Source organism: Sebastes umbrosus, chromosome 7 (assembly GCF_015220745.1).
Source record: "Sebastes umbrosus isolate fSebUmb1 chromosome 7, fSebUmb1.pri, whole genome shotgun sequence".
NCBI lineage: Eukaryota > Metazoa > Chordata > Actinopteri > Perciformes > Sebastidae > Sebastes > Sebastes umbrosus.
In genome coordinates this window covers 32,440,852-32,456,335 of record NC_051275.1, presented here as the reverse complement: position 1 = coordinate 32,456,335, position 15,484 = coordinate 32,440,852, and the positions used below count along the sequence as shown (strand labels likewise).

The 15,484-nt window shown below is 41.0% G+C and overlaps 1 protein-coding gene across 2 annotated transcripts in view; it reads right to left on the bottom strand.

The window, feature by feature from the left end:
- The window catches only part of slc8a2b (solute carrier family 8 member 2b), a 162,611-nt gene that overhangs the window by 5,999 nt on the left and 141,128 nt on the right, over positions 1 to 15,484 (bottom strand). For both annotated transcript variants that reach the window (XM_037775198.1, XM_037775199.1), the window contains exons 11-16: positions 11,800 to 12,173; positions 8,675 to 8,778; positions 7,236 to 7,253; positions 4,008 to 4,132; positions 1,817 to 1,916; positions 30 to 305 (exon numbers count right to left, since the gene is read on the bottom strand). In XM_037775198.1, coding sequence (XP_037631126.1) covers positions 30 to 305; positions 1,817 to 1,916; positions 4,008 to 4,132; positions 7,236 to 7,253; positions 8,675 to 8,778; positions 11,800 to 12,173 — 997 coding nt within the window. The remainder of the gene's footprint in view (positions 1 to 29; positions 306 to 1,816; positions 1,917 to 4,007; positions 4,133 to 7,235; positions 7,254 to 8,674; positions 8,779 to 11,799; positions 12,174 to 15,484) is intronic.

Here is a 15,484-nt window from a genome sequence, read left to right as displayed (position 1 = left end):
TCACACAGTGAAGGAGGATATTCACTCACCTGGAATAGATGTTCCCAACGCCACAAACACCACGGCAGTCACGGTGTCCTTGAGCCCGACGGTGCAGCCGAAGTGTGACGCCAAATCTCCGATGAAGGCGGTGAGGAGGCCGATGCTGCTGATGGAGACTAAGAAGCAGGCCCAGCCGTTCCAGTACTCTGTTGGCGGCACGCAGGCAAACAGAACCTTCCAGAAGACGGTGACGAAATGCATGACGTAGTCGTAACAAGACGGAAGGCGCTCTTCACGACCCTCCTCGTCATCGTCGCCGTCACCTGAGGGGAGAAATACAGGAGGGACGTTAGACCACATCACGGAGAACATTAAAGCTTTATTAAATTCATCTAAACTACTTCACAGTACACACTGACACAGCTCTGGTAGAAACATCAGGTTTCATACAGATTAATTATACAGACTTTAAAGTCCAAACACAGTTGACAGCAGAGTAGAATATTTACTGTCTGCAGTGAACTGTTGCTTCCACTAGATGGTGACCTGGAATTACAAATCCGACTCCCACCAACCTCTCATGGTAGAATAAGGACATGCAGTGACTGCCATTAGACCTAATCAATATTTCCCAATACAATAACTCAAAAGCAGGCTGAAGGTGAAACTCCTTTTCATCTGTAGTTAATGAGCTTTATTGACTCAAAGGACACACGTGGTACACACCGCGTGACAAGAAGCTTGAGGTGGTTTGCTGCCCTTTAGCGGGTCATAAGCTGTGGTTATTTGGTAATGGACTGTTGTACCATTTTCAAAGGGCTCCCTTGAACTCTGACCTCCAGATCAGTGAATGTAAATGGGTTCTATGGGTATCCACGAGTCTCCCCTTTACAGACATGCCCACTTTATGATAATCACATGCAGTTTGGGGCAAGTCATAGTCAAGTCAGCACACTGACACACTGACAGCTGTTGTTGCCTGTTGGGCTGCAGTTTGCCATGTTATGATTGGAGCATATTGTTTTATGCTAAATGCAGTACCTGTGAGGGCTTATGGACAATATCTGTCATTGTTTTGTGTTGTTAATTGATTTCCAATAATAAATATATACATACATTTGCATAAAGTAGCATATTAGTCCACTCCCATGTTGATAAGAGTATTAAGATTCCTCCATTTTGGCTTTCACTGTGTGTCTGTGTCCTCAAACGTCTTGATCAGTAGCACAAATTTGCATGTTCACCAAAGCTGATTTACTTCATTTAATTACACATAAATGTTGGTTTGATTGGAAAAAAACAACTGATAAATAACACTCCAAACGTGCGCTCAATTTTGGCGAGGAAAAACTGTCATGGCCATTTTCAAAGGGGTCCCTTGACCTCTGACCTCCAGATATGTGAATGTAAATGGGTTCTATGGGTACCCACAAGTCTCCACTTTACAGACATGCCCACTTTATGATAATCACATGCAGTTTGGGGCAAGTCATAGTCAAGTCAGCACGCTGACACACTGACACTGTTATACTGAAATAACAGACCGCAGAACGGCGTGATTGACCAATCAGAATCGAGTATTCAACACAGCCGTGTAATAATGAATGATAAAGTTCAGGTAATCCGTCTATACAAGGCAGTGATTCACACTTACAGCAGCTGTTAGGAGTAGCTGAGTGTGTAGTTAAAGGGTGTCTCCTTAAGACAGCTGTTTGTCAACTCCAGTAATACGTACACACACACACACACACACACACACACACACACGCACGCACGCACACACACACACACACACACACACACACACACACACACACACACACACAGAGCTCACCTGCGCTGACAGTGACCGCCTCCACAAACTGTTCCCTCCAGGAGTGAGTGCCGATCACCAGCGCCAAGTTGGTCTTCTTAATGAGCTTGTCAACAGTGCTCTGCCAATCAGAAACACAAAACACACTTCATTAGTGACCAATCAGAGCGGAGGACAGGTGACAGAGTCACTCAGGTGAGGCGGAGCTTGTTAGGACTGCAGAGTGGGAGAGGGGGGAGCAGCGTCTGTCTCTCACACTTCATACCTGAAACACCACTAGTCTGGTTTTACAGATACAGGCACTTCCATCTTTTTTTTAACCCTTTGAACTCTGCGATAGAAATGGTCCGCAGCTGCATTAAAGCTTCAGTATATATATATATTCAGTATATATTTTTGGCATCATTGGGGAAAAATTCCATAATAACCTTTCAGCATATTGTAATTCAAGTGTTCTGAGAGAAAACTAGACTTCTGCTCCTCCTCATGGCTCTGTTTTCAGGCTTTAGAAAATGTAGCCTGTGACGGAAGACTTTGACCAATCACAGGTCATTTCATTGAGAGAGCGTTCCTATTGGCACAGGATTTTTTTCAGGTTATCTGTTTCTGTACTACTGTCATGATATAGCGACCGTTTCGCCAACTTAACTCCAATATACATAAATGAGGAGATCATAAAACCGACCTACCACACAGATTCTCAGTCCACCTACATTGATCTCCGGTGTACTAAATCTAAATGCCAGTCATGTAGAAATGCATTATATACCACAGCTGGTTCTCGCTACCCGCAAATCATAAGAGACAGAGTCAATATATCCACAAGGGGGTTTATTGACTTCATAATCAAATAAGAATGAAAATATTGATTTTTTTGTTGGACTGTTTTTGGAGTGATGACAGAACGACGGGCTCTCATTCATCTCCTTTGTTGATGTTGTTTGTTTCTCCCTTTCTGTAATTAACTCCCAAACAATCCATTCTGCTGCTGTTTAATTGGCTCAAATTCAGGCGGATGTTTGATGTGTTGGTTTAATTCATTTGTATGTTATTTAGAGAAAGTGTAAAAGAGTGAAGGAAATGCACACACACGCACACATTCAATGTAACTTTAAGCTGCTGACGCCAGCGACCAGCTTCCACTGCTTACTGTGACAACAGATAAACAACAACACTGGTGTTATTTATTTACTGGATGTTTAATTCTGTGATTTCTGGGCTTTTGAAACGCCCACTGCTTCAATTACAAACACGAGTGCTGCTGACCATATGATATTTAAATCATTTATTCTGTGCATTTCACGCAGACTCATAAAAACAATCCGATCCTTCCCTCAGTGCCGCTCGTAAAGCAGCACAAATGATTTAACCACACATGAGGGAACTTTCCTTTAATTAAGACTCCATTGTTTTAATTTTCTTAAGAGCTATTTAAAACAGATGGATTAGCAATATAACAATCTTCTGTGTGTGTGTGTGTTGGACCGGATGTGAATTTAGGCTTATTGCTGTGCCAGTAAACTCATTTTGCTTTTATTTGCTTAAGATACAACGTGACCTCAATGCACATTTCAAATATCTGGATTGCTCGCATTTTGCTCCCGGCGCACAGGGGGGAGGGCGGCGGAGACCTGAGAGGCAGACGTACTGTAGCAGCGCTCTGTGCACGCCATCAGAGTTTGAATTCTGCATGCCTCAAGCTATCTGCTGCATCGAGGGCAACTCCAGCATTTTCAATAATTCAAACACATATTAGACCTGCTCGCTGGGAGGGTTAGGACCCGGGTTCACTAATGTGACAGAGAGAGAGAGGGAATGTAAAGATGGATTATATAACATGTCCAGAAAAGCACAGATCAAACCTCCATAAAAGCAGTTTCTGCAGTGCAGGACCACATGTGTGAACATTCCTGCTCTGGTTTGTAGCTTTAGCTTAGAATTACACTCTCTCTCTCTCTGTCTCCCTAAATATACATACATACAGTATATATGATCACACAGCCACCACTGGAATCTAAATCTGCAGCTGCGTTGAGCTACCACCAATAAATCATCCACACATTTATCTTCAGGACATTATAACTGAAAACAATATAAAAAACAATCACTGGAATAAATTGGCATCTTTTTACAAAACCCCAAAGAGGGCGCTGCTGTTCCTCCTCCAGAGGAAACCACATAAGAAACATAAATCAATAAATGAATGGTGCACCTTGAACTCGTACGACTCCTCGATGACCACCTCCAGGCGGCTGTGCTCTCCCAGGATGGGCTTCCCCATCTCAGCTATCCTCCGAGCCTCCTCTTCCTCGGCGCTCATCTGCCCCTCCGCCCCCTCTGTGAAGGAAACAACAACAAGGACACCAACAGTGAAACTAAAGTGCACGTCACACATATTTCCAAGTTCTACCGCTATCAATAATAGATTGTGAGTCAGCGTTCTTATTCAGAGCTGCACTGCATCAACACACGAGTCTGAAATATGTGTGTGTGTTGTGAGTGTGTGTTCTCACACACAGCGTGGGAGAGGGACATGAGAGGATGACAGATGGATGATATCTGAGTGTGTGTGAGGAAGCAGAGCAACAACAACACAACGACACAGAGAGAGATGAGAGAGGTGGATCTACAGAGAGAAAGTGTGTAAACACTAACGTTTGGTTGGTTGGCTGCTGAGATCAGCGGTTCCCAAACTATTTTACTTGAAGCCCCCCCTACTTCTAAGATCTAAGAGAAACTTGTGACGCCATCACCATTAAAAAAAAGATTATGAATCCTCGAACAAAATCCTCAATTTGAATAAAGTGATTCAGTGTGGTTCAAAGAGTTAGTATTCTTCTATTTAATATATATACAGAATATATACTACGACGGAATATTAGGGCCACATTGAGGAAAAAACTAAATCTGAGATTTCGAGAGTAAAGTAGTACGACTTTTTTTCTCGTAACGTTATGTCTTTATTCTCGTATTACGTCTTTTTTCTCGTAAAGTTCTGACTTTATTCTCGTAATATTCTGACTTTTTTTCTTCTATAGTTATGACTTCATTCTCGTAATATTCCGACTTTTTTTCTCGTAACGCTATGACTTTATTCTCGTAATATTACGACTTTTTTTCTCGTAACGTTATGTCTTTATTCTCGTAATATTCCGATTTTTTTTCTTGTATAGTTCTGACTTTATTCTCGTATTACGTCTTTTTTCTCATAAAGTTCTGACTTTATTCTCGTATTACGTCTTTTTTCTCATAAAGTTCTGACTTCATTCTCGTAATATTCCAACTTTTTTCTCATAAAGTTTCTGCAAATGTATGTATATATTTATCATTGGAAATCAATTAACAACACATATTTTCTATGCTAAATGCAGTACCTGTGAGGGTTTTCTGGATGATATTTATCATTGTTTTGTGTTGTTAATTGATTTCCAGTAATAAATATATACGTACATTTGCATAAGCAGCATATTTGCCCCTCCCATGTTGATAAGAGTATTAAATACTTGACAAATCTCCCTTTAAGGTACATTTCGAACAGATGAAAAAATGTGATTGATTTGCGATTAATCCCGATTAACTACGGACAATCATGCATTTAATCGCGATTAAACATTTTAATGAATTGACAGTTTTACTCAAAACTAATCTGACCTCAAACCGATGCATTGCCAGTAAGCAGCTGGGGAGGAGGCGCTCTGATAGATTCAGCTGCACATATTCAAATCAATAAACGCATCCCAGCCTCGATGTTTACTTCATTCTGTCTTCTGCTCTCTTCCGTTTTGTATAAAATCCAAGACCAATTTCCACATAACCAAATCAGAACTCAAGTTATACTCTGTCTTTTGCCTCCCACACACGAGACTCCAAAATAGTCATAAAAAGCAAAATAAAACTAAAGTATATGGTGATGTATATGATAAAGTACAGCCCCGGCAGGCTTATAAGCCTCTCCACTTGGCTGTACACAGTAATCCATCTGCATCAGCACCCAGAGCGAGCCCAGAGTGCGGAGCGCCGACTCATTTGTAAGCATTTATTTCCAAACTGCGCCGGGCTAAGATTCACAGAGGCCATGTTCTGCTGCGATCCAAATGTAAACAAACAAATACCCACGGCTCCCCCTGAAGCGAGGCCAAGAGAGAAGCCAGCAACGTGAGCCAGGCCGTTACAATGTGCTGCAGACTAAACCTGAGCGGCTGCAGGAGAAACAATGATGGCATCTGTTCAAATGTACTGCAAGGGGAAATAAATCACTTTCTAGATTCAAGTTTGTCTAATCTGAAAAATAAGAAATCATTTGGAGTCATTGTGTTTGACAATAATGATTTTCATAGTTACATCTGATAAATGTTCTTTTTTTAGGAAATTTCAAATGAATGCAGATTTGTAACATTTATCTTTCACCAGAATGCTGCTTTAGTTTCACCACCGGTGCTCCAGTACGTCATAATCATAGACTGTATATACAGTATATAGATCGACGACACGTCATGACGACACACGTTGACTCACAGGGGTGAAATCCAAATGGAAAATCGGGCATAAATAAATGAATGAATAAATACACACATTTAAAAATAAATATAATATAAATAAAAAAAAAATGAAAAAATTAGTAAATAAATAATAAGTACAAAAATAAATAAACACATTTAAAAAAAAAAAATAAAATAAAACATGAATAAATAAAAGGGAAAATTAAGAGTAAATAAATAAGGGATTTAATTCAAAGAAATATCAATTTATATAACATTTTATCAATTAATTTATGGCTACACTTATTTTTAATATTATTTTTTCTACATTTAATGATATATTTATTTATTTATTTATTGAGTCATTTATGTATTTATTCATTTATTTTAGATTTTCATTCACATATCTTGAGGTCAGAGGTCAAGGGACCCCTTTGAAAATGGCCATGACAGTTTTTCCTCGCCAAAATTTAGTGTAAGTTTGGAGCGTTATTTAACCTCCTTTACGACAAGCTAGTATGACATGGTTGGTACCGATGGATTCCTTAGGTTTTCTAGTTTCATATGATACCAGTATCTTCACTCTAAGAAGAGGAGCGCGTCCCTGTGTGGGTAACAAGCAGTGTGTACACGTGTTGTGAACCTACCTTTAAATAGCAGGAAAAAACAAACAGGTTTTTGTTGGTCAATGGAGCAATCGCTTTCTGCTGCCTCAAGATAGCAATGCGCCAACAATGAGCCTCATTTTTAGACCAACACGCCCATGGGCACACAGATGGGTGCAAGTATATTTGCTCCTAACAGAACCTGGAGGCTGGGTGTGAAAATCACCCATCCATCATCTTTGACTTTAGGAAATTGTAACGTAATAATAATGAAAATAATCTCCTCAGATTTCCTGACAAATCAAATCAAGCTTGGATGTTCAGTGTGAAGCAGAAGGAATAATCAGATGGTCTCACCTTGGTTGAGCAGCAGAGCTGTGAAGAGAAACAGAGAGTAGTCAGTTAACAGCACAACATCCGACAGCAACATCTAATAATACATCCCTACGCTCAGACGAAAGGGCAAACACAAACTCACAGAAACAATCTAGAGAGAGCTCACTGTAGTATTTAGCATTAACAAAAATCTCTCCTCTTATCCCTCTATCTGACAGCTGTGAGTGTTTTTGAGTTAACAACACGCTGCGGCGACGTCTGACTTCTAAGAAAATCTTCTGAAATACAAATAAATCCTCCTGTCTCTCTCTCTCTCTCTCTCTGTGTGTGTCTCTCTCTCTTTCAACATTACAAAGAAATAAGGAGGCGGCTCAGTGCTCGTGTTGCTGCAGTGACAGGTAATAGATGAATGGATGGATCCCTGAATGTGTCTAAGAACTTTATTGATCCCTGTGGGTGAAGTGGGTCACTGAAGCAGCTAAAAAACAAAACAAACAGAACAAAAGGAAACGAGCCGGCTGCAGCAAAACACAGAATACACAAACTAAAAGAGCACAAACGTTTGCAGCAGTTTGGATAACTTGAATTCATTACTTAGCAGTGCTTATTCAAAGTGAAAGATTAAACTACAATGGCGTATTAGAGCCAGTGTAGGTTAAAAAAAACAAAATACAAAGCTGGGGAAGCGGGGTAATATTCAGAGAAAAAAATTCCAAAATTAAAGTCGTGAATTTACGAGAAAGAAACGTGGATATTCTCTGAGCAGCATATACGTATTTTAGCCACCTAAAAGAATCAATATCAGTTTAATTATACACTGTATTTAGAATACTTTTGTCGGTTCACCTCGCTGTCAGACAGCCCTTTCTGTCAGGGAACTGAAGCCGCTGTATCCATCAATGTTCTCTTCAAAGCCACCAGACTCCATTGGAAAAAACGGTAATTTTACCTGGCAGAACACGGTGAGTCTACCGCTGCCTCAATCGGTTAGTTTGTGTTATTGTGCGACTTTGGTGAATCCGAACTAACGTTTTAAAACACCAGAGTCTAGTGGCTTTGGCGAGAGCATAGATAACCCAGATAACAGTCGGCTGTATAGCTGTCTGACGGCGAGGTAAAGCGGTGAAAATATTCTAAATATAGCGTACACTTAAACTGATATTGATTTTTTTAGCTGTTTTGCTGCTGTCCCCATCCACAGCAGTACACTGCTTTGCTCCCGTGCATCTGTTATCTACAACTTGAGGCCTGGTTTCTTATCCCATATTTGTAGACAGATGTGTAGACACCCATCACTGGATCACTTTCATGCTGAAGAAAACTTGAAAATGTGATGATTCTCAGGCAACTTCTGGAGTTATAAGGAGCGCCTTTTCCATATTTACTCCTCAAAGTTTCTATAATGAGGTAAAATAAAATCATCACGTCAGGTCAAAAAGACATACTGCATATTTACGTACCTGAGATTCCTCTCTTCAGCCAGCGTGGCTCCTCCAACACGATGAAGAAGTTTTCATGTTTTTCATATTCTTCATCATCAATTATCCTCACCTGGAAAGTCTGACTGCACAGAAACAAGACAGAAACAAAAGAATTAACAACAAACTTATTAGTATTTCGTTTTTCTTAAAACAAACCGGTGGCGTAAATATCGACGGTGCAACCGGTGCGGCTGTCAGGGGCCTAAAAATCCCCTTCTTACACCGCGTCCACCCTGAATCCGTTATATGCACTTCTGTTACGTCATGTAAACAAACCACGAAGGCGACCGAGCAGCTGTGAGCTCCAGATCGGACTAGAGACGTAACAACTTATCTACCTTTGTTTGTTCTTTTTAAACAGAATACACATTTAATATTATGATATTTACTGGAAGTGACACACAATATAGCCGACAGCAGTAGGAAACATTCAGGTGATCTCCCTCCAGCCTGCTGCCACCTTATTCCAATAAAAAGGGTCATAGTTCTTAAGCGGTGTCGTTAGGCAAGATAAGGCAGCTTGATTTGTAGAGCACATTTCAGCAACGGGGCAATTTAAAGTGCTTTACATAAACATTCAAGAGCATTGCGACAAAGTGCAAAAGAACATTAAGACATAATTAAAACAGTTATAAAAACATTAAAGATTAGAAAATAAAAACAAGCTAAAAATAAAAGCTATAGGATAGAAGCTAAAATAGAATATAACACACAAGAGTAAAAGCTCTAGTGCAGTATAAGATCATTATCTGGTTTAATAAAAGGCAGCAGCAAACAGGAACGTTTTAAGCTTTGATTTAAAAGAACTCAGACTTGGAGTTGGTCCTGCAGGTTTCTGGGAGGTTGTTCCAAATATTTGGTGCATAAAAACTGAACTTCTGCATGTTTAGTTGTGACTCTGGGGACACTAAGCAGACCTGATCCAGATGACCTGAGAGGTCTGGATGGTTCAGAACATAGCAGAAGATCAGAAATGTATTTTGGCCCTAAACCGTTTAGTGCTTTGTAAACCAGCAGCAGTATTTTGAAATCAGTTCTCTGAGAGACAGGGAGCCAGTGTAGAGACCTCAGAACTGGACTGATATGATCCACTTTCTTGGTCTTAGTGAGGACTCTAGCAGCAGCGTTCTGAATCAGCTGCAGCTGTCTGATCGATATTTTAGGAAGACCAGTAAAGACGCCGTTACAGTAGTCAAGTCAAGTGTCAAGTGACCTGTAGGATAAACTTCTAATGGGTGAGTACTGGTTTCTTTTTGTTTTTATGGAGTGGGATCAGGGATTTAAGTCTTCAGCACTGTAATTGTTATGTCTCATATGTTGGAAAATGTGCACCTACTGTAATCTGTGTCTGTGATAACATTTGGCGGCTGAGTCCCGAGCAGGCTGTTCAATTAGCGTTGATAAATTTGGCGTGGTGCTGATCTAAGGCAGGTGACATAGCAATGCTCTGCTTTGCAATTGTCTGGAGTGGTTGTGTGTTTACTTACGGGGCGAGGGCCCAAGAAAAACAATTTGCACCGGAGCAAATAACAATTATGTTACGCTGCTGAAACAAACATACAATGTCACTTATGTATGCAGGGGAGCATCAGTTCACACACACGGTCAGTCGCAGACACACAGAATAAAGTTAAGTATTTCATCTATAGGATATGCACACACGCACGCACGCACGCACGCACGCACGCACGCACGCACGCACGCACGCACGCACACACACACACACACACACACACACACAAACACACACACACACATTATGAGTATGGTGGTCTCCCTCCTGCCGTCTGATCAGGACCAGCTGCCGTGTAAATCACAGCAGAGGGAAGCAGCAGGCAGAGAGAGACGGTATCAATAATTCAGTCAAAAGGTGGGAGCAGGAGAAGAAAGTAAAGAAGAAAAAAGAAACTAAGATATTCACTGAATTTTTTTAATTTCGAAGCTTTTATGTGTCTTAAAAAAGGTGGCTAAACAAATAAATAAATATGTCATTAAATGCAGCAAAAATAATATTGAAAATAAATTTAGCCATTAATTAATTGATAAAATGTGACACAAATTGATATTTCTGTTTTAATTTGGTTCTTTATTTATTTATCTTTGTATTAATTCCCTTATCTATTTACTATTGTTTAATTTTCCCTTTTATTTATGTATTAAAAAAATATGTTTTTATTTTTTTATTTTTATGTATTTATTTATTTTTGCATTTCTGCCTGTGACAGCCCACTCATTTGCATAAAGAGGCAAATTCCTTCTTGCATTGCATTGCTTTTATTTACCTTAACAAAGACTGTCCACATACTATTGAGCAAGGCACTGAACTTCAAACACAGCTGCTTTGTGACCAGTAGCAGAAAATGTAGAGAATCTCCGAGATGCAAATGTATAAAAATGTAAAAAAATGTTGGGATAAATTAAAGGGACTGTTTGTAACTTTTTACACGTATAAATCTACCGGGTCGGTTTCCCATGCGCGCGTGTGGCTACGCTGTTCAGACCGCTCCCCTGCCTGCCTTCACTCACACAACGCGCGCGTTCTCACTCCACCTCACGTGCATGCGCGCACACTCCACACTGCAGTAGAGTTAGTTTAGCTCTGAGAATATGTAGTGAATGTACAGTGGACGTTTGTGCAGAAATAAATGCTGCAGCTCCTCCAGACCACCAGAGGTTTTCCGTGTCTTGTGAAGTGACGGGGCTCCGCAGAGAGAAACGTTATCGTCTCTGACCGGGTGCCGGTGTCTCCCTGCGGCTGCGGTCGGACACGATAACGTTTCTCTTCCTGCTTCAGCCCCGCTGCTTCAGCAGGAAAAGCCAACACTAGGATCAGCATTGATTCATGGAGAGACCCTCGTCTGGTCAGCTAACATTACTGCAAAGCAGCTGGAATATAGAGTGATATTGTGGTTTTAGCTGACGTGCGTTGCCTCACTGTTTTGAGCGATGCTCGTTCATGTCTATTTAGAGCGAGCAACCGCGAGCCCGACGCTGACTTTCGTTGACTTAGCGACCACAGGTGTCGCTGTTAACAAGCAATTCTGAAAGTTACAAATAGTCCCTTTAAGTGAATAAAAAACAATAACAGTTATAGTTTGACTCACGTGGTCTGGTCGTTGTTGAACTCCAGCTCTCCTCGGGCGTCCTCGTAGTCCTCCCCAGTCTTGGCGGTGCCTGACTCGCTGCGGTACGGCAGGATGACGGTGCCGCGGGCCCCTGAGTTGCGCACCACCGTCACCTCCATGGTGCCCACGCTTTCGCTCACCCGCACCATGCGCTCGCTAAATGTGAAGATGCCGGCGTGGTCGTCATCCAGGATGGTAACCGTAGCGACCAGGGGCTCGACCAAGCGACCTTTAGGGGCAGCACCCACTTCGTCGCTCTCGAACATCCCTTCAGCGTCGCCGACACGCAGATTCAGCAGGCGCACAAAGAAGTGCTCGTCCTCTTCGAATATGTCATCGTCGATTATACCGACCTGGAGACGCGGAGGGACAGAAGGTCGTTATCTCTGGGCATCAAAACGTTTCTACCAGTTCCATATACAAGCAATAAAACAGGATGAGGCGCCAGATGCATAGCGCAGTACTTTCTATGTACTTTCACAGTATATTATTGTGCTTACATTCTTAATGTGTGTCAGTTTATTTCCTGTTGCAGTGTGTGAATGACAGATGAGGCCTTCAAATGGGGTCGTGAGATAACACGATATACTGCATACACAATGTATTATGCAGAATCCTTCCAGTGAAGAAACCGAGCTCTGGAGTGGAGTTTTATTTTACAGGAGCTGATATTGAATGTTTTCTCCATACGAAGAAAAAATAAAGATTGCAGACTCGTGATATTATTATGTGAACTGCAGTTTAATTTCATGAATTTAAAGTGAATCGAGATCAATCCTGGTCTGGATGCTTGTGCTGAATATTGAGACGAGGCATCTCCCTCAGCAGACTCATAACAGGAGGCTGCAGTTACATCTCTCATCTATATATGAGATTGTTATTATGCCACACCGCATTAACTGACAGGTGGGCGCTCCCAAATCAGGTTAGGTTGTTGATTGTAATCCAATGAGCCAGACCACGTCCCGCCACGTGTTCAGACTTCAACTTACTCTGGATGGAGTTGATGCAAAATAAAGACACGAAGAGGGCGAAGTGAGGATGAGTAACGGATGTTTTGGCAGCAGCAACAACACTAACATATCATCACCTTTTAAGTTGAACTTGTTAGCAAACAGTTTATTTCCACATCCAGCAGTTACAGAGCAACATGATCAATCATTTAGGAGTCTTTGTGTCACCTGCTGAATCGAAGTCCAATATTCTCTGTGTTTTGGTCTAGACTTACTCCTGAGGGAAATATCCGTCTCTTTAGCTGCTTAATGCTCCACTATGTTCACCAGCTGCTCTTTTATTGTGTCTGTCTGCTGTTTTTCTGCTGAGCAGGTAGTGTACAGCGGGTTCTTCTCTAAAAGCCGAAAACAACACTATGAGAGCAGTGAAAGTGAACCGAAACAGTAAAACACTATAAGTGTGCACTGTGCCGCTGTAGCTATTAATATTATTATTATCTAGGAAAATAGAAGTATTGTATCGGGACTCTATATCGGCAGATACTCAATATTAAATGACCCGGATTGGGACATACACCGATCAGCCATAACATTAAGTCAGCACGGACCTATCAGCACCTTTCTATCGAAACCAGCATGAACTTTTTCAGCAATTTGAGCTCCAGTAGCTCTTCTATTGGATCGGACAACACGGGCCAGCCTTCGCTCCCCACGTGCATCAATGAGCCTCGGGTCTGACCCTGTCGCCGGTTCACCGGCTTTTCTTCCTTGGACCACACTGGTAGGTCCTGACCACTGCAGACCGGGAACATCCCACAAGAGCTGTAGTTCTGGAGATGCTCTGACCCAGTCATCTAGCCAGCACTATTCGGCCCTTGTCAAAGTCGCTCACATCCTTACGCTGGCCCATTTTCTCTGCTTCCAACACAAAGTTCAAAATGTTCACTTGCTGTCTGATATATCCCCCCCACTGCCAGGTGCCATGGTAACGAGATAATCCATGTTATTCACTTCACCTGTCAGTGGTCTGAATGTTATGGCTGATCGATGTATGCTTGCTTTATGCATATATTTATTATTGGAAAATCAATTAACAACACAAAACAATGACAGATATTGTCCAGAAACCCTCACAGGTACTGCATTTAGCATAAAACAATATGCTCAAATTATAACATGACAAACTGCAGCCCAACAGGCAACAACAGCTGTCAGTGTGTCAGTGTGCTGACTTGACTATGACTTGCCCCAAACTGCATGTAATTATCATAAAGTGGGCATGTCTGTAAAGGGGAGACTCGTGGGTACCCAGAGAATCCATTTTCATTCACATATCTGGAGGTCAGAGGTCAAGGGACCCCTTTGAAAATGGCCATGACAATGTTTTTCCTCGATAAAATCTAGTGCAAGTCTGGAGCGTTATTTAACCTCCTTCCTGACAAGCTAGTATGACATGGTTGGTACCGATGGATTCTTCAGGTTTTTTAGTTTCATATGATACCAGTATCTTCACTTTAGCTTTAAAACTGAGCCGCTACAACCTACAAATCGCAAGTTGTGTTAATGCATTAAAGAAATTGTGATTTGATATGATCACAACTATTCTACATTCAGGAGAAAGACTGAATATTGAAAAACTTTGATGACAGACATTCATTATTTTTAGACTTGAATAACTGTTACAATCTTGCTCGCTTCCATTTCATCACTGTGTTGCAAGTTAGATTCATTCTGTAACTTAAATGTCTCCTTTTTTTAAAAAGAAAATATATTTTTATAACAAAGAGTGCAGATAACGAGGCCTCTGATTGGTCCTGTCTTTCTGTTTAATCAGTAGAGTCACCCAGTGGAACTGACTGATATATTCAACTTTAATTGGTTTCCCTGCTGCTCATTTCTGGCGCCGTGATCGATGTAATCCACTGATATCCCGCTGAAATGGATGACACTGACCTTTGTAATATACTCACTACGCGTTTCTCCATCCACTCACTCATGGTGGATGAGCTAATTTATACAATGTCCCCCAAGCTTTCTTTTATGTGATTCACTCTCTCCTCTCACCAGCCCTCACACTTCTTCTGATCTTTCATCAAACTTTGAATGTGAGGAGAGATTACCCGGCTTCACCGCGGCTTCACCTCCTGCAATCATCCTACATTCACACAGCATAGCGCCCTTTAAAAAGGAATATTTTAGGTTTCTTCAGCAGAAAAAAACAAGATTGTAATAAAAGACAGCCAACTTTGAAGCAGCTCACTCGAACTGATCATCTAACTTTGTACCTTCTTTTCAGATTAGACTCAAAATGACACGCAACATTCAATAGTGTTGAGTCATCTGAAGTACCAGATGTGTATGAATGAAATGTAAGTTTTTCCTTCTCCAGAGTGAGACCGCTTTTATAACTATTGTAACCATAGAAATAGAAGAGGAGTAGAACGGACATTGAACGGTTTGCTTTGGTCATTTGACCAGTTAAATCCACAGCAATGTATTATGGGTAACACTTATAATAACCATCATTTATAAATTGTAAATTAATAGCTAATTAAACTTAGTTAAAAGTTATTTTACTGTTAACAAACAATGAAATGATAATTAATGATGTTTACTAATTATTAGTAATGCTATAATTTGTTGTATCAGAGCTGATAAGAGACGATAACAATTACATTATGATTACATTAGTGAATTATAACAGTTTATGT